Genomic DNA, 24,643 nt, shown 5'->3' with positions numbered 1-24,643 from the left:
GTTATTTTGGGGGTTTTTTTTGCACCATTCTCTGTAAACTCAGTAGAGACTGTTGTGTGAGAAAATCCCAGGACAGCAGCAGTTTCTGAAAAACTCGAACCACCCCGTCTCACACCAACGATCACTCCACAGTCACTTAGATCCCATTTCTTCTTCATTCTGACATTTGGTCTCAAGAACAACTCAACCTCTTGGACATGTCAGCACTGCTTTATGCTTTGAATTGCTGCCACATGATTGGCTGATTAGATATTTGCATTAACAAGCCAGTGTGACTAATACAGTGGCCACTGAGTGTATTTTTCAGGCTCTGCCCTAGAACACTCCACAGAGTTTAGGTTAGAATTGCACCTTTGATTCCTGTTAAACATGTACAACAGTTCAACAGTTTTAAATGTCCCTGAGATTTAGAAACATTTCAATAATATAACTGATGTAATAATTAATTTGTTGTCAAGTATTGAAAATAAGAATTGTATTGAATTGGTTTATTGTTTTCAGTTGTACCGAGATAGTGTGAAATTGCTATAAACTATTTCTAAATGTAGCTGATAATCAGGTCATTTGCAAATAACTGAAGAGGTTTAATCATTGGAGTTAATTGTGTAAATTGAGACTAAGTAAAAGAAAAAAGAACCACTTACCTGAATTTTCCTTTTCAATCCAGTCTGGCATCCTGTTCCATGAATGACATTACACCATGTATCCAGCTTCTCTGCATGGCTGAGCTCCACATCTGCTCTTAGTGTGGAGTACAGCAGCATACGAGGAGGTCTGATACACCAAGACCTGACCTCCAGCACGTTCCTGACATCTACGAAGCAATGTGCAATGTAGGAGTCAGATGTGAACACTAAAGCCAGCTGTTTTCCACAGAACTGCTGGGTAAAAATCAGCATGATATGGCACATTAAAATGCAAATCATCACACATTGCACATTACATAAAATAACTAATGTTAATGCACTACCTTTCCTATCCTGCAGGCAGAGAATCTCCAGTAGATGCGTGTGATCTCTGATCATCTCACCTATTGTAAAATGTGAGGGGTGATTTCTCTGTGTGTTGCTGGGAGATCTTTACAAGTCTGGACTTCATTGTTGGAGGCCACATTAACTCCAGAAGTGGGGAGGACTGACAGATATGGCAGCATCAGTCATCCAGAATTTCCCAAATCAGAGTGGAGACATATAAATGCAGTACATAGAAGTCACTGCCACTGCTATTGGTGGAGTTGCAATGGAGGAAGGAGTCACAGCATTGGTTACTATGATGGATTATCCTGAAGTATAACTGGCTGTCTTTGAATTGGACGATCACTAGGCTTCATTTCCATACATTTCTTTCTTTTCCTCTCTTATCTGATAAGAGTTTATAGGATTGTGAGAGACATAGATAGGTTAGACTGCTAGTATCTTTTTATATAGTCATCGAGCACTACAGCACAGAAACAGGCCTTTCAACCTATCTACTCTGGTCTTTTGGTCATGGTCTTTCGACTAGTCCTAGCTACTTGCTCCTGTACCATACCCTTCCATACTCCTCTCAACCATTTACCTACCTGAATGTTTGTTAAACGTTACAATTGAACTCATATCCACCACTTCCACAGGCAGCTCGTTCCACGCTCACACCACCCTCTGAGTGAAGTAGGCAGCATCTGTTGTCCAGTAAATTCCCAACTCAGAGTGGATACGTATAAGTCCAGAGTATACCGCATGTCTCTGTGAATTGTCTGAACACCAACAGTTTGCTGAAACCCTCCAGCCATTATTTGACTTGATCAGATATTTTAACGTCCCCAGTGAAAAAAGTTATTTAAGGCAAGTAAAATTGATACATTCCATTTCACAAAGATGGGAAAGTAATTTTGTGTAAACTGATTACATAAAACATATTGGCAAGGGTACTTCACAGCAGCTCCACCTGGAATCTCTTAATCATCCAGATCAATGTGATTACTTTTAGATAGAACAAGGCCAAAGAAACATCTGTTGTGAAAAATGTAATTTTAATTTCATAGGCTTTGATATAAAACTATTTTCATGTGTATATTGCCCAGAAAAGTTCAGTGCAATAGAAGTTTGCACTGTTACTGAAGAAACAGTGCACATAGGTAGCATAACGCCACTACAATGCCAGTGACCCAGGTTCAATTCCTGCCGCTGCCTGTAAGAAGTTTTTATGTTCTCCCCATGACCACATGGGTTTCCTCTGGGTGATCCGGTTTCCTTCCAATTCCAAAGACATATGAGTAAGTAGGTTAATTGGTCATATAGGTGTAATCGAGTAGCGTAGGCTCATTGGGCCACCCATTTTCTTGTTACCATACTGAATCTCTAAATAAACATTATCTGAATGGAATTAACCTCCATTATTTTCTATTTGGGATCAGTCACATAGTAAACAAAGCCTGAAGAAATCCAAGACAAGTTATTACGGAATATCTATTTCTGCAAAATTCTTGTTCAATTCCAGTATCGTAAGCAACCGTCGATCCCAAGGGATCATGGGTTTGCGCCTCTGGTGGACTGTGTTCTCTCCAGGGTATGAGCCTGGGCGGGAAGATTTGAAGAACCGGCTGTTGCCCATGCAGTGGATTCCCCCTCTCCACGTCACTGATGTAGTCCAAGGGAAGGGCAAGCGCCAATACAGCTCAATTCCAATCCATACAAAACAGAGTAATCCTTTCTTTTGGAAGCATTAATTGCCTCACAGAACTTAAACCGAAAGGGTGAACAGTTTTGTACTGTTTGAAAACACTGATTGCCATGTTTAAAACAAATTTTACACATGCATTGTGAAAACAGTATTTTCTGAAAATTATGTTGGAATTTTCACAGAATTAAATCAAAATCACTTTAAGTCTATTCTATTAAAATTCAAAATAATCACGATTTTATTTGACATCAATGCAAGATTAGAGATGCTTTTGATCAGTCTTAACTTTGTAAAGATGGAAAAATAATGATGTACACCTCTCTGTTGCCCTTTCAAGGCATTGGACAGCATGCAGAGATTTGCTCAGAAGTTCGAAGGGCTGAGATACAGTACTTATAAGGAACAACAGGAAAGGCTGAAATTGTTTCCTTTGGAAGGTTATGAGGAAACTTAAAAGAGTTAGTCTGGTTTGTGAGAGGATTTGACAAGTGTTGTAAGACTGTTACCACTGATGTAAAGACATTACCGCAGGTGACTCTGATTTATGTTTGTATGTCGACAGGAGATTTCTTCTTAATACAGCAAGATGTCAAGCTAGCTACAAAGTTTATAAAGCACCAAAGGGGATTTCTTGCAAATATTCTAGAAACATCTAGCAGATGCCATTTCAATACTTAAGTATCACATTTATAATGGATAAAATATGTCCTAAATTAGTTAAATTCTTTCTTTTACACAATTTAATTATGTTTGTATGTATTCAGAACTAGCTCACCGAGAAATGATTTACAATTATTTGCCTTCTGCATTTTCTCTTTGCCATGCATTAAAGAACAGAATTCATCTTGTCTAGTGTTGGAAAATGAATTAAAAGTCCATGGGCTGTAAAATGGCTGATGGAATTTAATGCAGACAAATGTGAAGTGTTGCACTTTGGGAGGACCAACCACAGTAGGATTTGCACAGTGGATGGTAAGGTACCGAGTAGTGTGATAGAACAGAGAGATCTGGGAATAGAGATCCATAATTCCCTGAAAGTACTATCACAGGTAGGTAGGGGTATAAGGAGAGCTTTAGTCACATCGGCCTTCATAAATCAAAGTACTGATTACAGGAGGTAAGAAGTTATGTTGAAGTTGTATAAGGTGATGGTGAGGCCTAATTTGGAGTATTGTGTGCAGTTCATGTCACCTACCTACAGGAAAGATTTCACTAAGATTGAAAGAGCACAGAGGTGCACAGCCAAGCATCTGAGTCATCACATTGTCAATGACATGACAGTGGTGAGGCTCATCACCAACAATGTGAGACGACCTACAAAGATGACGTGGAAGAGATCGGTGCTTGGTGTCAGGCAACTAACCTCTTCCTCAATGCCAACAAGACAAAGGAGATGGTTCACAAACATGAGAAAATCTGCAGATGCTGGAAATCCAAGCAGTCCTGATGAAAGCGCTCGGCCTGAAATGTTGACTCTTTACTCCTTTCCAAAGATGCTGCCTGACCTGCTGAGTTCCTCCAGCATTTTGTGTGTCTTGCAAAGGAGATGGTCATCAGCTTCAAGAGAACTCCCACCATTCACATCCCGCCTTACATCAGAGCACAGCAGTAAGAACTGCGAGCAGTTTCAAACTCCTGGGAGTGCACATCTCGCACAACCTCTCATGGTCCCAGAACACATTCTGCACAATCAGGAAAGCTCACCAGTGCCTCTGCTTTTTGAGGAGGTTGATGAGAGCTGGACTTTGCACATTTTTACTCATGTCATTCTACAGATGTGCAGTAGAGAGCATCCTAACAGGTTGCTTCACTGGTTGGTATGGAAATTGCACTGCGGTGGACAGGAAGGCTCTAGAATGGTTAGTCAAGACTGGCCAATGCATCACCAGCACCAGCCTACCCACCATCAAGGATATATATATATCCTGCAAAAGGGCCAGTAACATACTACCTACCCTGCTCATGGACTGCTTGTCCCACTTCCATCAGGGAGGAGGCTACATAGCCTCCACACCAGGGCCACCAGACTCAAAAGGAGTTACTTTCCTCAAGCAGTAAAGCTGATCAACACCTCCACCCACTAACCCACTCTTCCACTCCCCCAGCACACTACTTGGTAATTTCCTGTCAGTCATCTTATGTACAGACACTCTTGTGTCTAGCTGTGTCTATGTATATAACCTAACTTATGTATTTATATCTATTGAGTTTATAATATAATATTATTCTGTTTTTTTATCTTATTATTTTTTTGTGCTGCATTGGAGCAAGGAACAATTGTTCAAAGTACATTGATGATCAAAGTACGTATAAATTAACAACCTTGAGATTTGACTGCTTACAGGCAGCCACAAAGCAAGAAACCCGAAAGAACCCAATTTTAAAAAAAGGCCAACACCAAATGCACAGAGTGAGAGGGAAAAAAAGCAAATCATGCAAACAGTAAAAGCAAGCAACAACATTCTGAACCAAATTGAATCCATAGACCCGGAGCCTGGAGCAGCTGGGGCAGGCCCATAGCCTCAGTCTCAGTTCATCACACAGCCCGACAAATCACTGTGAAGCCTCCAGACATGGGGTGTGGAGCAGCCAGAGCAGCCTCAGAGCCTCAGCACCACGGAACGAGGACTAAGTGTCCTGGAAGAGCTAGCGGAATTGGCCCAACCCTTGCCTCCAGTCCAGATACCTTGCCTTTTCAGTCCATCCGTTTCCTTGTCCAAACAGCGGGTTGTCCCCTGCCCTAGGACCGTGGCCCCACTGCAGTGATATGCTCAGGGCCTGTAGCCCAGCATCCAACTTGAGGCTGTTTCCAACCATTCCAAATAGACTCAGCGATTAGATCCAACCTTGCTCCCAGTTCAGGTGAACGGGCCCCAAAACTCCTCTGCACTGATTCCTCTCCGACTCCATCTCCAACTTCATCTCATCTCGACCTCGCTCTGACCATGTCTCCTCGAACATGTCATGCCCTGACTTTGCATCGTGTCCGTCCGTCTCAACCCTTGAGTCAGCCTCATCCTCTCTCACCTCTTCATTGTTTGCAATGATAATTTACCACAATTTACCACAGAAAATGTGTTATTAATAAAATATTTAGTCATATTTCTTGCCTTATTTACCACCAGTACGCTGTTGCTCAGCTTCAGTAGTGCTAACTGAAAGATTATTTTGTTATCTTTTTAAAGTTGTTTACTGGAAATGACATTAAACAATTTTGAATCTTGAGTCTTAAAGCTACAAGGATGTTGCTAGGTCCTGAAGGCTTGGGTTATAGGGAAAGGTTGAATAGGTTAGGACTTTTCCCCTGGACAATAGGAGAATGAGGGGAGAGGCAACCAAAATTATGAGGGGTATAGATAGGGTAAATTCAAGCAGGTTTTGTCCATTAAGATTGGACATGAGTTCATAGGTTAAAGGCGAAAGGTAAAATATTTAAGAGGAACTTGAGGGGAACTTCTTCACTCAGAGGCTAGTGCAAGTGTGGAACAAGCTGCAAGCAGAAGCAGTGGATGAGAGTTTGACTGCAACATTTAAGAGAAGTTTTGATAAGTACAAGGATGGGAAGTATATGGAGGGCTGTGGCCCAGGTGTGGGCAGAGGAGACAAGACAAAATAACAGTTCCACATGGATTAGGTAAGTGAAGGGATTGTTTCGTGCTATAGGATTCAATGATTCTAAAACCTCAGAAAACATAACATTCCAAATTGGAAATGTGCACTTGAGTATGGCACAATGGAAATAATTGGATTAATTCTCAGAACTGTATTCTCTGTGAGTGGTAATCTTCATAGGGACTGCTGTATGGTAACAGCTATTCGGTTACAAAAGCTTTTTGTCTTTGATTACATCTAACTTGCCATTATTTGAGAAGCACGTCTAATTACTACCTGCACTTATCTTTACTATTTGGACTGATTATTTTAACTTATGATTTATTCCAGGCAAGATTTTCTCTTTTTCTGACAAAGTTTCAATTTTGTATCGCAACACAAATTTCTTCACTTTAATGAGTTTGCACACTTTTCAACATTCCTCTCGGTCAATACAGGCTGCTCATACATTTTGTGTATTTAAAATGTTGGATTTATTACATTAGAAATTGAACAGAATTTGCAAGTGGATTGATGAAAACAGAATGGTAATGTTGTGAATACTGACAGCCCTTTCATCACTGTTGCTCGTGCAGCATCATTGACAAACTTCATTGCTGTGATTGACTGAGATTGAAACAAAGCACCCAATGTATTTAGAGTCATCCTCTATGGACTACTTCTATTGGTTAAAATTGCTCTATTTTCACAGGGAGAAACATAGAAACATAGAAAATAGGTGCAGGAGTAGGCCATTTGGCCCTTCGAGCCTGCACCATCATTCAGTATGTTCATGGCTGATCATCCAACTCAGAACCCTGTACCTGCCTTCTCTCCATACCCCCTGATCCCTTTAGCCACAAGGGCCATATCGAACTCCCTCTTAAATATAGCCAATGAACTGGCCTCAACTGTTCCCTGTGGCAGAGAATTCCACAGATTCACCACTCTCTGTGTGAAGAAGTTTCTCCTCATCTCGGTCCTAAAAGGCTTCCCCTTTATCCTTAAACTGTGACCCCTCGTTCTGGACTTCCCCAACATCGGGAACAATCTTCCTGCATCGAGCCTGTCCAATCCCTTTAGAATTTTATACGTTTCAATAAGATCCCCCCTCAATCTTCTAAATTCCAGCGAGTATTAGCCTAGTCAATCCAGTCTTTCATCATATGAAAGTCCTGCCATCCCAGGAATTAAGGTACTGTTGTTTTTTTCACAAGTTTTCCATTCTCTTTCCTCTAAACAGACTACTTTTCCACAGAAATTGAGTTTGTTAGCACAGTACTTTACGGCATCAGTGATCGGGTTTCAATTCCTGCCACTATCAGTAAGGAGTTTGTACGTTCTCCTCGTGACTGTCGGGACTTCCTCTGGGTGCTTCAGTGTCCTCCCACATTCCAATGACGTATGGGTGAGGGTTAACAAGTTGAGGGCATGCTATGTTGGCATTGGAAATGTGTCAACACTTGTGGGCTGCCCCCAGCACATTTATGATGCAAACGATGCAGTTCGCTGCATTTTTTGATGTACATGTGACATATAAAGCTGATCTTTAATCTTTAATATTAAATTTTTCTTTACTCTATGGTTGATACACTTCCCCGTCTGTAGCTGATTGACAATATTGCCAACAAACACGGTTGTAGAAATATAAAAGATGAAGTAGTAGGAATGAACTGGAATAAAGCTGATTCACAATGTTGTGATGAAATGTATTTTATGTTTACTTATTGTAATTCTCAGAGTATGTAACTCTGTATATTTCTATAACACATCTGCGGTGTAGGGTCAATATTGTGCTAACCAATAAGCAATTAGTTGTGAACCCAGCCTAGTCTATCACAAAACCCAGTGTCATCTCCTCTGACTCTATCTACACTCCCTGTTGCCTCAGAAGAGCGACTGATATAATCAAAGATTTCTATAGGGCTGAAGAAACAATAGTTTAAAAATACACACCACCAGGCTTGAGCAGCTTCAGTCGCTCTGCTATAGGACTCTTGGAAAGACATTTTGTACAATAAAGAACTTGATCTCTTCAGATTGACAGCATGAATATTGATTCCTCCTTCTGGTTAAAAATAATCCCCCCTTCCTCTATTCCCCACTCTGACCTTTTACCTCTTGTCACATGCCTATCACTTCCCATGGTCTCTTCCTCCTTCAGTTTCTCCAATGGTCCACTCTCCTCTCTCACCAGATTCATTCTTCTTCAGCCCTTGACCTTTCCCACCCACCTGGCTTCATGTATCACCTTCCAGCTATCTGCCTTCCCCTCCCCGGTCTTTTTATTCTGGCGTTTTCCTGAAGAAGGGTCTTGGTCAGAAACATAGACTATGTGTTCACTTCCATGGATGCTGCTTGGCTTGCTGATTTCCTTCGGCATTTTGTGTGTGTTGCTGTTGATCACTCAGTCTACTTCGACATGACCCTTGCACTTTATTTATCAAGCTGCACTGCACTTTCTCTACAACATGGCATCCTGCACTCTGCTATTGACTCTCCTTTTGTATTACTTCATTTTACTTATGTTTGTAGAGATCTGCCTGGATGGCATGCAAGACAAAATTTACCATTGTATTCTGGTACAGTTGACAATAATAAACCAATTACTAAATACCTTGTGACTCTACCTGACCCGTTTAAGTGCCTCCACCATTTTAAGCTGGGTTTGGGCTTAAGACTGGACTCATCGCCCAATAAACAGAATCCATTTAAAGAAGAAAGGAAATGGAACTTTTGGCAGAAACTACAATTTCTCCCCATATAAGTGTGCTATTCCCCAGAAAATTGGAGTGAGCTTTGTGTAATTATACAAAAGTTGTGTGCAGTGCAGTATGAACACCAGGTTTGATTGGCAAGGGCATCACCAGATCACCTCTACTCTAGTAGGTAATAGCAATGCCACTACATACTTACATTTTGTTAATGACATCTGCAGTACAATGGAGGGGTATGTTGGTGGGACATGTAGATTGATCTTACAGCAGGTTATAAGATCAGTACAACATCTTGGGCTGAAGGGCTTGGATTAAGCTATAGTTCAATAAAGGTACTGGGAAAGCTTTTGTTTCTATAAATTCATTTTACAAGTGCACAAGGACAAACTAAACATTATTATATAATATCTTTACTATCTCTAGTGTATGGTCAATAATCCTGTTATATTTTTCCTGATTTCTTCTATTTTTTTTGTGATACCTTTTCCCCAGAGTTGAAGCATGAAATTCATGTTTGGAGGCTCACTGCTCAGCGCATTAACCCAGCCAGTCGCGAAGAAACTGCAGTGAAGTGTCTGCTAATGCAGAAGGTTCTCACCTTGGAGAATGTGCTCGGGAAAAAGCTTAGGACCTTTCAAAGGTTTGTTTTTTTCTTCCATTTTTCTTTAAACTTTGACTGGGATAGAAATGACAATGAAATTGAAACCTATGTAAATTTCATGCCATCTTAAATGCTTTTTTCTCTTCCAGGCAGTTAATCAAAGGTTTCAAAGGTACATTTAATGTCAGAGAAATGTAAACAAAATGCATCCTGAGGTGTTTTTTCTTTGCAACCATCTATGAAAACAGAGGAGTGCCCCCAAAGAGTGAATGACAGTTAAATGTAAGAACCCCAAATTCCAACCCCAGCTCCCCTCCCTCCCGCATGTAAGCGGCAGCAAGCAACGATCCCCCCTCCCACCATCAGCAAAAATAGCGTCGGCACCCACCAATAAGCACTCAAGCATGCAGCAAAGCAACAGCAAAGACATAGACTTGCAGTACCCCAAAGGTTACTTCTTCATCCGGTATTTGACATACCACAGGCTCTCTCTCCCTAATAAGGGAGAAAGAGGTGTCTCTGTTTCACCGCGAGGGGGAGAAATAACAAACAGCTCACTGATTTATGATGTTAAAAGTCTGTTGTGTCACTTTTTCCAAGCTCAGTGCCCAAAGACCTTAGGTCTTCCGACTCCCACGACACACTGATCTCCTGCCGGGACACTGACCTTCGTTCGTCCATCTCCAGAGCTGCAAAATCTCGGACCTCAAAAGGCAAACAAAGCTCCTAGGCCACGCCCTTGGCATGCCGAATAATGGCCAGTCGTGAAACCCCGAGAGCGGGTCCCATTCCCACAAAGAACTGTAGTCAGCGTGTAACTCCAGGTCAGGGTCTTTAAAAGAACACTGAAAGGGAAAAATAGAGATAGCAAAAATAGATATGGAGCTGCTTCCTAAGATACAAACAAAGGAGTCACTGTTAGGTGTCATTGACTCGCCAAAGCTCCTCCTCCTATCTGATCAACCATTCTAGTTATTCCCCCCACCCTTTCTATATTTTACCTCAGTTACAGCACTGCACCTTAAACACTTTAAACCATTTTTTATAATGCTGGTTATTTGATATACATGCTGGTATCTGTGCATTTATGCACAGTTTATTCCACTGTCAGGTCACTCGTCAGAGTGCTACTGATACCATGTAACCCAGTTCTACCTGTCGCATGGTCGGGTGGTCGGCGATTAAACTGGCTCCCCCACCAGGCTTGCCTGGTGTGGAGGGTGGCTAGACACCCTGCAGGACAAAAAACAAGACCTGTCAAAGGGCGGATGAACCTTCTCGTAGGGTCAATGGCCACCAAGCAAACACGTGCCGTGAAGCGCGGAAAGGGCATCCCTTGCATCGAAGCTTGGTCTGGCCACTCACTGCAGCAGAACTTCCCCCCGCCGTCTTGGACCCCACCATGCCGTTGGATCCGGGAGGGGATGTCGAGAAGGTGGGTCTGGACCTGTGCAACACCCTACTCACCTAAAATCCACTCACGCACACGCTGTTCCTTTCTGAGGAACTGAAAGGAACCATCATCATCCTATGGGATGGATACCCAGAGAGAGAGAGAGAGAGAGATTCCATGTCTATGCTTTCACCTCAAAACTTATTTTTATATAATTCTTTGCATCGGTCAGGGTCGACCATGGATGTTGTCTGGACAGTATGATAAGGAGATCAAGCTGTGGCCCACGTAGCCAGCTCCACCTCTCCACGCATCTGATGAATCTAAAGGAAAGCCAGTGGCCGATACAGTTTGGTACCAGCAGGGTTGCAAGAGTAGCCAGACAGTATTGAGCCTTAGGGACTCCAGCTCCGGATTTTTCCCTTGGGGATTACTACTGAAGCCTTCCCCAAACTGGGTACAGCTGCAAGGCAGCGGAGGTTTGAGAACAGATTTTTTTCCTTCTCCTTGATGAGCTGCCAACCACGGCTGACAAGCCCCAATCTGCCAAAGCAACTGGTTTTGAGCTGCCAGTAAATGGCCTTTGCCCCTTCTCCTCTTGGTAGAAATGGTTCTGCTGGGCTTTTTAGCTAAGCCACACGTGAAATACAGGAGCTGGACTTAGCCATCAGAGGTTATTTGAGGCTCACGCCATTAGGAGCATTTAATAAGTAGTGGGAGCTTGTCCCCATTACCACCCTTAGCTATAACAACCTTCAGGAACCATAATTCTGTACTCTTTATAACTGTTGAATGTTTTTTGTTTATTGTTGCACGTCACGTCCTGACCAGCACACCACAGCAAATTCCCATTGTATACGGCAGATAGGGTTGATCTTGAATAAAGTTAATTGTTGATCCATACGCGACGAGAGACCTAGGTGAGGATGGTGAGGAGCCAAGTGCTGGAGTATCTGGGACTAGAATTGAGACCTGATATGAGGCTGAAACAAACACAGGGTTCTAAACAAGACCCTAGAAGAAAATCCAAAGTTGAGCTGACAATTGAGCACTGAACCTCAGTTCAGGTGCTCTTTAAATATTAAAATCCTGGTGCCGAAACTTAGCTGGCAATTAGTGAGGCAACCTGAATTTTTAAAGGAGCCACGCCAGCTGTCCATATTCCAGAGAGGTAGAGTGTCTAAACCCTGAAGGTTGGTGTGGTCGGGTGCACGTCATAACAGGACCCCTTCCTCTACAGCTGACTCCTGATGGCCCTGGCTGCTCGGAGAGATGAAGGTGGTCGTCTTCGATGACAGCCAGATACAAGACGTCCCTTTCAGGAACTCAGCATCATTTCTTGGGTCTGTATCCTTCCCAGTCCATGAGGAACTGCCAAACACCCCAAAAAGCTCATGAATTCAGAATTCTTTTTAGGGTGAAGACCTGTTCCCTATAATCTGGCTGGCGGTGGGACCAATTGTGTTTACAGATTTTAATTTGGAATTGTGGAAGATAGGATTGATCTTGAATGTTTAGGGGAGTAGCAAGGTGTAAAACACTGGCTTTACTTTCTTGAGAACCTTGAAGGGTCCAATGAACTTAGGTGCCAACTTCCTAGACTCCACCCGGAGAGCAAGTCCTGAGTAGACAGCCAGACCTGTTGCCCAGGCTATAAAACTGGTCCCTGTTTTCTCTTGTGCCTTGCCTTTATTTCAGCCTTCTGGATAGAGGCCAACAAAATCTCCTTTGCCCTAGTCCATTTTTCCTTGCAGTACCTGATGAGATCTTCAGCAGCAGGAGCCCCAACCTTGGCCTCCTGCTCAGGGAAGAGCGATGGAGAATATCTAAATTGGCATTCGAACAAGGATATCCCACGTGCAGAATGCTGTGAAAAGTTGTGGGTGACATCAGCCCACATCAAATGGTCGCACCACTCATCTGCTTTTTCTGAGGCCAGACATCTTAGGGTTCGTTCCATATACTGGTTCACCTGCTCCATCTGGTCGTTGGACTGTGGGTGAAACTCAGGCGAAAGATTTGATGTTGCCCCAATCAACGTACAGAACGCCCTCCGAAAACGAGCTGCAAATTAAGATCATAAGACCATGAGACATAGAAGCAGAATTAGATCATCTGGCCCAGTGAGTCTGCTCTGCCATTCAATCATGGCTGATTCTTTTTTCTTCTCCTCCTTCCCCGTGTAACCTTTGATGCTGTGTCCAATCAAGAAGCTATCAATTTCTGCCTGAAATACATCCACAACTTGGCCTCCACAGCTGCACTTGGCAACAAATTCCACAAATTCAACACTCTTTGACTAAAGAAATTTCTCTGCATCTCTGTTTTGAAACGGCGCCCCTCTATCTTGAGACTGTGCCCTCTTGTCCTAGACTCTCCCACCATGGGAAACATCCTTTCCACATCTACTCTGTCTAGGCCTTTCAACATTCGAAAGGTTTCAATCAGATCCCCCCTCATCCTTCTGAATTCCGGCGAGTACAGACCCAGAACCATCAAACGTTCCTCGTATGATAACCCTTTCATTCCTGGAATCATCCTCCTGAAACTCCTCTGGACCCTCTCCAATGCCAGCGTATCTTTTCTAAGATGAGGGGCCCAAAACTGTTCACAATACTCAAGGTGAGGCCTCACCAGTGCCAAATAAAGCCTCAGCATCACATCCCTGCTCTTGTATTATAGACCTCTTGAAATGAATGCTAACATGGCATTTGCCTTCCTCATCACCTGCAAGTTAACCTGTAGGGTGTTCTGCACAAGGACTCCCAAGTCCCTTTGCATCTCAGATTTTTAGATTTTCTCCCCGTTTAGAAAATAGTCCACACATTTATTTCTACTACAAAAATGCATGAACATGCATTTTCCAACATTGTATTTCATTTGGCACTTTCTTGCCCATTCTCCTAATTTGTCTAAGTCCTTCTGTATTCTGCCTGTTTTCTCAACACTCCCTGACCCTCCACCAATCTTTGTATCATCAGGAAACTTGGCAACAAAGCCATCCATTCCATTCCATCATCTAAATCATTAATATAAAGCATAAAAAGAAATGGTCCCAACACCGATCCCTGTGGAACACCACTAATCAATAGCAGCCAACCAGAAAAGGCTTATTCCTACTCGCTGCCTCCCACCAATCAGTCAATGTTCTAACCATGTTAGTAACTTTCCTGTAATATCATGGGCTCTTAACTTGGTAAGCAGCCTCATGTGTGGCACCTTGTCAATTGAGGATTGTGCTCTGAAACAATGTCCACCAGAAATCTATGGATCCTGAAGACCTGGTGCAGGACAATTTTGGCTATCTCCATTGCAGATGGTAGTTTGTCCAAGGCAATGAATTTTCAGGCCTTTGAAAAATGATCTACAGTTACCAAGATGATGGTCTTCCCCTTGCAAGATGGAAGATCTGTGACAAAGTCTATGGAGATGTGAGCCCATGGTTTGTCTGGAACAGATAGAGGGTGAAGGAGTCCTTGAGGCTGGGTGCAAGGCTCCTTGTTCTGGGATCACACCTTGCCTGCCATCATATATTGCCAGACCTCTCACCATTCCAGGCCTTCAGTATCTCCACTTAATGAACTTGAGCATCCTAACAATCCCAGGGTGAGTGGTCTTTCTTGATGCGTGTCCCCATTGAAGTGCCTGCGACCTGACAGAATTTGGGATGAACAGACAACCTAGAAGACCGTTTTTGGGGATCTCCCCTTCCTTCTTGGCCTTACAAATAAGTGAATCAATTCTCTATCAAATTGGCACTATCACCTTAGCCTGGGGCAAACTGGTGATAGACTACTCCTCTCACTTGGGTTTGTCGATCTGACGAGACAAGGCACCCGGCTTCTGATTTTTGACCCTGCTTGATGGGTCAGGATGAAATTGAAGTGGTTGAAGAAAAGAGACTATCTGGCCTGCTTGGAATTCAATTTTTTGGCCTCCTGAATATAAGCTAGGTTCTTGTAGTCTGTCCTTACAATAACAGGGTTTTTGGTCCCCGCAAGCCAGTGGTGCCATTGTTCCAAAACCCAGTATGACTGTGAGCAGCTCTCTATTTCTAATGTCATATTTCACCTCTGTCAGGAATAGCTGCCTGGAGAGGAACACACACGGGTGCAGTTTATTGTCCGAAGGTGTCCGTTGAGACAACACTGTACCCACTCTCACTTCTGAGGCCTCTACCTTCACGATGAAGGGAAGGTCCAGGTTAGGTGCAACCAAAAGGGGAGCTGTCATGTACCGCTGTTTGAGCTCTGGCCAACAGGACAGTGCAAGTCCCAACCATGTCTAGCTGAGGTGCACTGGAACTAGAGAGACAGGGTCTCTAGTTCAGGAGCAAACCAAGGTGATGCCCTATGGGATCCAGTCACCAGATCGTATCAAAGGGAGAGGCTCCTAAACATGGACCCTGGAGTTTAAACACCAATGAACACTGAGTGAGGAATCCATGGGAAGAACCCAGGTCACTGCTGATCCTGTTCAGCGTCAGAAGATGGACTGGCTCTGTGGAGCGACCGACAGCCTCACCCGAGCGACTTTGACTTCCACCTCGCGATAGCTGGGACACGGCGACCTGGAGAGCATGGATCTCCACTCTCTGTCTAGAAATGTTCACGCTGTGGCAGGCCGCAGCTGACGAGAAGCTCCGATACCCCCGCTGAGCCATTGCTAGGCTCAATCATACTCTGACGAGAGACCTAGGCAAGGATGGTTAGAACCAAAGTGCTCGGGAAGTGGAGTGATGGGTTGGTAAATTTGCTGATGACACAAAGGTTGAGGGTGTTGTGGATAGTGTGGAGGGCTGTCGGAGGTTACAGTGGAACATTGATAGGATGCAAACTTGGGCTGAGAAGTGGCAGATGGAGTTCAACCTAGATAAGAGTGAGGTGCTTCATTTTGGTAGGTCAAATATGATGGCAGAATATAGTATTAATGGGGTCCGAGTCCATAGGACACTCAAAGCTGCTGCGCAGGTTGACTCTGTGGTTAAGAAGGCATACAGTGCATTGGCCTTCATCAATCGTAGGATTGAGTTTAAGAGCCGAGAGGTAATATTGCAGCAATATAGGATCCTGGTCAGACCTCACTTGGAGTACTGTGCTCAGTTCTGGGCACCTCACTACAGGAAGGATGTGGAAACCATAGAAAGGGTGCAGAGGAGATTTACAAGGATGCTGCCTGGATTGGGGAACATGCCTCATGAGAATAGATTGAGTGAACTCGGCCTTTTCTCCTTGGAGTGACGGAGGATGAGAGGTGACCTGACAGAGGTGTACAAGATAATGAGAGGCATTGATCGTGTGGATAGTCAGAGGCTTTTTCCCAGGGGTGAAATTGCTAACACGAGAGAACACAGTTTTAAGGTGCTTAGAAGTAGGTACAGAGGAGATGTCAGGGGTAAGTTTTTTATGCAGAGGGTGGTGAGTGCGTGGAATGGGCTGCCGGCGACGGTGGTGGAGGCGGATATGATAGGGTCTTTTAAGAGACTTTAGGATAGGTACATGGAGCAATGGGTAACCCTAGGTAACTTCTAAGGAAAGGACATGTAGGCTGAAGGGCCTGTATTGTGCTGTAGGTTTTCTATGTTTCTATCTGAGACTGAAATTGAGACATGATACAAGTTCTAAATTTCTAAACAAAACACTAGACAAGAATCCAAACTTAAGCTTATGATTGAGCACCAAACCTCAGTTCAGGTGTTCTTTAATTATGAAAATCCTGGCACCAAACATGGATATCAATTAGCAGGGCAGCCTGAATCTTTAAAGGGGAAGCACTAGCTATCCATATTCCGGTGAGTCAGAGTGTCTAAACACCGGAGGCTGCATGCATGTTGTAACACCTTAGTCAGTTATTTGCAGAGCAGGCTCCCACTGAGATTCTTTTCAGCTCTAGAAGGAACATCAGTTCTAGAATACTTTTAGAATAGTTTACTGATTTGCATTTCAACACAAATGATTCATGCTCTATCTCCAATCTCATCCCTTCAGCTTCCACTATACTCCTCCCAACATCCGCTAACCGAGACACGCTTTGCACAGGTTCATTTCTCACCATGTCATGAATGTGTCGCAAGGGGGAAGTCCATTTGAGACCTGTCCACTGACATTGATTTGGCGGCTGGTTGGTTTTGACGATCTGCTTGATAATGATGTCAGCTCGATAAATTTGGCTTGAAGGCCCTAAAATTCATATCCTTTGGAGCACTGAGGTGGTAGCCCACAGGACACCCAAATCTCACTGCAACAAATCATCAAGGCTTTCTTATGATCGCTTCAAAGGGGCAAGAGAGAATCAACTGGATTTTTACAACAGTTTATGGAAACTACAGTTTCATCCCCTCATAGACTCAAAGCAGCACAGAAAGAGACTGCTTGGTTTAGATAAAGTGGAGTTGGAGAAGGTGTCTCCTATACTGGATGAGTCAAAGAATAGAGGTCACAGCTTCAGAAAAGAAAGATCTGCCTTTAGAACAGAGATGAGTAGGAATTTCTTTCAGCAGAGCTTGGTGAATCCTGTGGCATTCATTACTGTAGATGGCTGTGGAGGCTAAGTCATTGAGTATATTGAAAGTAAAGTTTGTTAGGTTCTTGATTAGTAATGGCGGGAAGGGTTATGGGTAGAAGGCAGACGAATGAGGTTGAGAGGGATGATAACTCAGCCATGGTTGAATGGCAGAGCCAATTTAATAGGCTGAATGGTCTAATTCTGCTTCTATGTCTTAAGGTCTTTTGGTCTTATTACACGATACTTAAGTTTGCTGATGACGCCACAGTCAATGGCTGAATCAAAGGTGGTGACACATCAGTATATAGGAGGGAGATTGAAAATCTGGCTGAGCAGTGCCACGGAAATCTCTTACTCAATGTCAGCAAGATCAAGGAGCTGATTATTGACTTCAGGAGGAGGATAGCAGAGGTCCATGAGCCAGTTCTCATGGGGGAATCAGAGGCTGAGAGGGTCAGCAACTCTAAATCCTTGGTCTTATCATTTCAGAGGATCTACTCTGGGCCCAGCATCTAAGTGCAATTTCGAAGAAAACACAGCAGCGCCTCTACTTAGAAGTTTGTGAAGATTTGGGATGACATTTTAAAATTTGACAAGCTTCTATAGATATGTGGTGGAAAGTATATTGACTAGTTGCATCATAGACTGGTATAAAAACACCAATGCCCTTGAAATGAAAATCCTACAACAAATACTAAATATGGTCCAGTCCATCATAGGTAATGCCTCCCCACCATTGAACATGTCTACTTGAAACACTGTTGCAGGAATACAGCATCCATCATCAAAGGCCCCCAGCTCTCAACCCACGCTCTCTTCCTGCTACTGCCATCAGGAAGAAGGTACAGAAGCCTCAGAACTCACACCACCAGGTTCAGGATAAGTCATTACCCCACAACCATCAGGCTCTTGAACCTGAGGGGATAACGTCACTCAATTTCACTTCTCCATTACTGAATTGTTCCAAAACTTCTGGAGTCATTTTCAAAGATACTTTATCTTTATACTTTATACTTTATCCTGTGCCTCTTCCTGGAGGTGCTGCCTGGCCTGCTGCGTTCACCAGCAATATTGGTGAAACTTAAGCTCCTTCACGTGCACTTCGGAGAAGTTGGACAGAAACACTTTGATGCTCTGCACCTACAGATCTAATCTGAATTGAGAGATGCATTTGAGGCTTTGGACAACGTTTGGACAATGTCTTTACTTTAGGTTTTTACAGTTGTGGCAGACCCCTGCCAAGAATGTAGATGAGGACATCACAAGATGTAAGGTTATCCACTTTGGTGGCAAAAACAGGAAAACAGATTATTATCTGAATGGTGGCCGATTAGGAAAAGGGGAGGTGCAACGAGACCTGGGTGTCATTATACACCAGTCATTGAAAGTGGGCATGCAGGTACAGCAGGCGGTGAAAAAGGCAAATGGTATGCTGGCATTTATAGCGAGAGGATTTGAGTACAGGAGCAGGGAGGTACTACTGCAATTGTACAAGTCCTTGGTGAGACCACACCTGGAGTATTGTGTGCAGTTTTGATCTCCTAATCTAAGGAAAGACATCCTTGCCATAGAGGGAGTACAAAGAAGGTTCACCAGATTGATATCTGGGATGGCAGGACTTTCATATGATGAAAGATTGGATGAACTAGGCTTATACTCATTGGAATTTAGAAGATTGAGGGGGGATCTTATTGAGACGTATAAAATCCTAAAGGGATTGGACAGGCTCGATGCAGGAAGATTGTTCCTGATGTTGGGGAAGTCCAGAACGAGGGGTCACAGTTTGAGGATAAAGGGGAAGCCTTTTAGGACCGAGATTAGGAAAAACTTCTTCACACAGAGAGTGGTGAATCTGTGGAATTCTCTGCCACAGGGAACAGTTGAGGTCAGTTCATTGCCTATATTTAAGAGGGACTTAGATATGGTCCTTGTGGTTAAAGGGATCAGAGGGTATGGAGGGAAGGTTGGTACAGGGTTCTGAGTTGGATGATCAGCCATGATCATACTGAATGGCGGTGCAGGCTCGAAGGGCCGAATGGCCTACTCCTGCACCTATTTTCTATCTCATGTTCTTAATATCTTCTTCTTCATGTGCCTTGCGCTAGGGCAATCATGGCTCTCCACATTGAACGCAGCGTCAATGATATAGAAACATAGAAAATAGGTGCAGGAGTAGGCCATTCGGCCCTTCGAGCCTGCACCGCCATTTATTATGATCATGGCTGATCATCCAACTCAGAACCCTGCACCAGCCTTCCCTCCATACCCCCTGATCCCCGTAGCCACAAGGGACATATCTAACTCCCTCTTAAATATAGCCAATGAACTGGCCTCAACCGTTTCCTGTGGCAGAGAATTCCACAGATTCACCACTCTCTGTGTGAAGAAGTTTTTCCTAATCTCGGTCCTAAAAGGCTTCCCCTCTATCCTCAAACTGTGACCCCTCGTTCTGGACTTCCCAACATCGGGAGCAATCTTCCTGCATCTAGCCTGTCCAATCCCTTTAGGATTTTATACGTTTCAATCAGATCCCCCCTCAATCTTCTAAATTCCAACAAGTACAAGCCCAGTTCATCCAGTCTTTCTTCATATGAAAGTCCTGCCATCCCAGGAATCAATCTGGTGAACCTTCTTCGTACTCCCTCTATGGCAAGGATGTCTTTCCTCAGATTAGGGGACCAAAACCGCACACAATACTCCAGGTGTGGTCTCATCAAGGCCTTGTACAACTGCAGTAGTACCTCCCTGCTCCTGTACTCGAATCCTCTCGCTATAAATGCCAGCATACCATTCGCCTTTTTCACCGCCTGCTGTACCTACATGCCCACTTTCAATGACTGGTGTATAATGACACCCAGGTCTCGTTGCACCTCCCCTTTTCCTAATCGGCCACCATTCAGATAATAATCTGTTTTCCTATTTTTGCCACCAAAGTGGATAACTTCACATTTATCCACATTAAATTGCATCTGCCATGAATTTGCCCACTCACCCAACCTATCCAAGTCACTCTGCATCCTGTTAGCATCCTCCTCACAGCTAACACTACCGCCCAGCTTCGTGTCATCCGCAAACTTGGAGATGCTGCATTTAATTCCCTCTTGCATACTTAGATCTGTTAGTTCTTTCACAGTGTCTATATATTTTCTTCTTTGCCTTCCTCTACCGTGTTTCCCAGGCATACGGCCTTGTAATGTAAGCATTCTATTTCTCCCTTTCTGATGACATGGCCCAAGAATTTAAGTTTCCTCTCATTTAATGTTCTCATTAAAGATCTTTTTGTATGGGCAAGTTGGAGTACTGTCTCATTCATTACCCTATCTCTATATGATATTTTCAGCATTCTTCTAAGAAACCACATTTCTGTTGCTTCTAAGTTTCTTCGGAGTTCTGGTGTTATAGTCCATGTTTCGGAAGCATACAGCAAGATTGACCAGATGTAACATTTTAGTAGCCTAAGCCGTGTTGCCATAGAAATGTGTCTGTTGGTAAAAATGGGTTTCATTTTTTGGAAGTTGGTTTTGGCAATAGCAACTATCGTAGTCAATAGTTCCAGGAATTTTTGGCAGAGTTATAAACACTGATTTCAAGAGATCGTCAGGCGATACACCAGACTCATATGTGCCATTAAACAGTTCAAAAAGAATATCTATGCACAGATCTTCTAGGGCTTGTATCATTTCCACAGAAATTTCATCGGGTCCGTTGGCTTTACCATGTTTCATGCTTTTCATTGCTTTAGTTATTTCTTCTTTGGTAATAGTGGGCCAGAATTAGGGTGTTTAATATCTGGGGGTTCCCCACTATTATCCTCAAAAACCTGCTCTATATACTGAATCCACCTCCCGCATACTTTATCTGGATCTGTTAGTACGGATCCGTCTGCTGATCTTATGCATCCTGTAGAGGAGGTTTTCTTAATTCCAGTAATTTCCTTAATTTTCTTGTGCATTTCTTTGCTATTGTTAATATGGCCTTCTACTTCATTGCATTTTTGATTCAGCCATTCTTCCTTTGCAATATTGCTCAATTGTCTGGTCCGTCTGCCTAGCTCTCTGTATTGCACTTCGTTATTCTTCACTAACCTTCTTTGTTCCATCAGATCTAGAATATCTTGGGTTATCCACCCCTCATTAGTGTGTTGGATTTCTTGCACTGGGATTATCTCCTCTGCTGATTGCTGTATAGTATATTTAAATCTGTCCCAAATAGGTGTTGCTACGTTTTCGTTGAGGTGTTCTTCTACAGCTGTCTTGAATTGTTGCATAAGTATGCTATTTTTTTAAGGTTCTCCCAACGTATACTTCTTTCCCTTTTTCCATGTTTTAGTTTCTTTAATTTTGTTTTAATGGTAGCTATTACTGGATGGTGATCTGAACCACAGTCTACTCCTGGGTAGGCTTTAGAATTTGTGATATTATTTCTAAAGCATTCATTGATGGTAATGAAATCCATCTCCCTGCTGCTAGAGACTTCGGTGATTTTAGGTGACACCACCACCATTGGTCTAGTTATTTTTCTAGCGCCAAACATTCGCCATAGACAGAGCTCCTTCAGCGAGACAGGGTGCACCCGGACCTAAGCCCTATGTGAAGGTGGATTTGTCTTGGGTGGTAGAAGCTATATAATCGCTATTGACATTTCCTGATATTTAGTCAGGACCAATAAACCCCATAAATGCTGTTCTTGATATATATTTGCTTATTTATTTATTATTACTTCTATTTCCTTTGTTTATGCAGAGTTTGTTGTCTTTTGTATGTTGGCTGGTTGTTCTTCCTATTGTTTGTGGTCTTTCATTGATTCTATTGTGTTTTTTGGATTTACTTGCTCACAAGAGTTGAATCTCAGGGTTGTATATGGTGGCACATATGTACTTTGATACTAAATTTACTTTGTACTTTGTACTTGCTGTCTTGGCTGATCGATTGTAAAGTAATACCCCTAGTCCCATTCCCCTTTAAATCCCTGTCTTGTGTTCTTTTGATATCAATTATTGTCTCTGTTTCCACATCTCTCATGTTTCAAATCATTACTATTCACTGTATAAGAAGTTTTTCCTCATTATGTACCAGTTGCCTAGAAGTTACATCTGTGACCCTCAACTCCAACTTTGCCAAATATAGTTAGGTTACTTTAAAAACTTCAAAAGCCAAGGTAACAGATTCCCAGTAACTATATGACCATCTTATACATTTTTCATTCAGTTAACTGACTATAATTAATAAACTGCCATAGCTCTCACGTCTCCAGGTTATTAGTCTGAGTTTCCATATTTTTAGCCCACAAATATAATTACAACTATATCTACTTCGTTATATGGGTGGTGGGGTGGAGATACGTCTCTACCAAATGAGGTGTAAGGCACTGCTTTGCTACGGGTCCCTCGTGGGCAAGGTGTCGAACCTGCTTAGTCACCCCTCTCACCCTATTAGGGTCACATGAAGCTAGGAGCAGGTGGTGGATAGTCATATGAGCAGCTGGTTCATATCACAAGTCCTGGCTATGTGACCACTGATGCCTGGCAGGCAGTCTCTGAAGAGTATTTATAATGACTGGGATTGCCCTTCTTGTAAAGACACTGCCCAGCAGGCAATAGCAAATCACTTCTGTAGAAAAAAATTCCAAAAACAGTCATGGTCATGGATAGACCAAGATTGCCCGTGTCATCTGGTGATGATGATGATGATCAGAATACTTGGTATTGAGCTCATAGGTAGAGTTTGATTATATCTAGAGATACTAGATGCCAATCTATGGATAGAATTTAGTGTTTTCATAAATATTGCACAAGGGTCAAGTTGAGTAGAGTTGATATTTTTAGTAATTTTATATTAAAAAGTTCATAGATAGAGTCTGATATTTTCAGGAAGATTGAATAAGGAACCTTGGAAATGCAAATGAGAATTCTTTGGATAAAGGCTGGATGTATTCAGTAAAATTAGGTAGATGTACTTGTTGACATTTTTAGGAATATAGTTATTGGGAATTAGATAGAGGCTGTCTTTGACCAGATTTAATTTGAAAGAATTAATTCAACATCGGGATGCATTTACTCTCTTTCAGAGAAATTTCACAAGAAGATAAAAACTGGGAAACAAACATTCAGGAGCTGCAGAAAAAGGTAAAGAATGTTTTACCATTACCTCTTACACTAATATGAATCATAGCTAGCTATCTCATAGGTGAGAATGCTACATTTTTATCTGAGAAGAACAATCCTTCCATTTTATCTTCAAATGACTCCTGTGGAAGGTTTAAGATTATAAGAAGTATTTATTCATTCACAAGATGTAGACGAACCTGGCTTTGTCAGCAGTTATTGTCCATCCATAGCTGTTCCTGGAAATTGATGTTTTGTCGGCTATTTCATAGTCGATCACATTGTATGGGTCTGGAGTCAGTCAATTAAGAACAAGAATTTTCCTTTCCAAATATAGTTAGTGAACCAATTGAGCCTACAAAAATTTGTCACAAGCATTTTGTTCCAGATATATTTACTTATTTGAATTTAAAATCTCCACATGCTGGTGAATAGGTAAACTGGTTTATTATCGGCAGATGTACCGAGGTACAGTGAAAAATTTACCTTGCATACCATCATATGGATTAGTTCAAACAACAGTGCATTGAAATAGTACAGAGTACTATCTCAAAATACAGAATCCGAATCAGAATGAGGTTTTGTATCACTGGCATATGTCATGAAACTTGTTGTAATACGGCAGCCATACATTGCAATGCATTATAAAAACTGTAAATTACAGTACTCTGTCAACGTGGAGTGGAGAGCAAGTTTGTAAATCTGGCAGGAGTAAAGGATGTTGGAATTGGTGAGGGTGCAGCATTGTGGGAGAGGTGTGGAACGGGTGGCAAAGGAGTGCCAGGGTGCAGGGTGGCATGGGTGGACACACCCAGCCCTGAGACACCAGGAAAAGTCATTTGGTTCCACGGATTTGGTTTAATTTTCATTACAGAATGTCTCTCTGGTGGTTCCCGCTCCTTCTCCTCTCCTTTCCTCTTTTCCCAACCATGATTCCCCTCTCCCTGCCCCATTCCCACTCTCAGCTCACAATAGAAACCCATATCAGAATCAGGTTTATCATTACTCACGCATGTCATGATTTTTTTGCAGTGGTACAGTGCAATACATAAAATTACTATAGTACTGAGCAC

At 42.7% G+C, this 24,643-nt stretch overlaps 1 protein-coding gene across 1 annotated transcript in view; it reads left to right on the top strand.

Moving 5' to 3' along the window:
* The window catches only part of oca2 (oculocutaneous albinism II), a 498,511-nt gene that overhangs the window by 301,829 nt on the left and 172,039 nt on the right, over positions 1 to 24,643 (top strand). Inside the window, exons 15-16 of the mRNA XM_063052933.1 lie at positions 9,462 to 9,609; positions 23,534 to 23,591. Coding sequence (XP_062909003.1) covers positions 9,462 to 9,609; positions 23,534 to 23,591 — 206 coding nt within the window. The remainder of the gene's footprint in view (positions 1 to 9,461; positions 9,610 to 23,533; positions 23,592 to 24,643) is intronic.

The sequence above is a fragment of the Mobula hypostoma genome, chromosome 7 (genome assembly GCF_963921235.1).
Source record: "Mobula hypostoma chromosome 7, sMobHyp1.1, whole genome shotgun sequence".
Classification (NCBI taxonomy): Eukaryota; Metazoa; Chordata; class Chondrichthyes; order Myliobatiformes; family Myliobatidae; genus Mobula; species Mobula hypostoma.
Note: the sequence above shows the minus strand (reverse complement) of the source record. Positions and strands in the feature narration are given on the sequence as shown.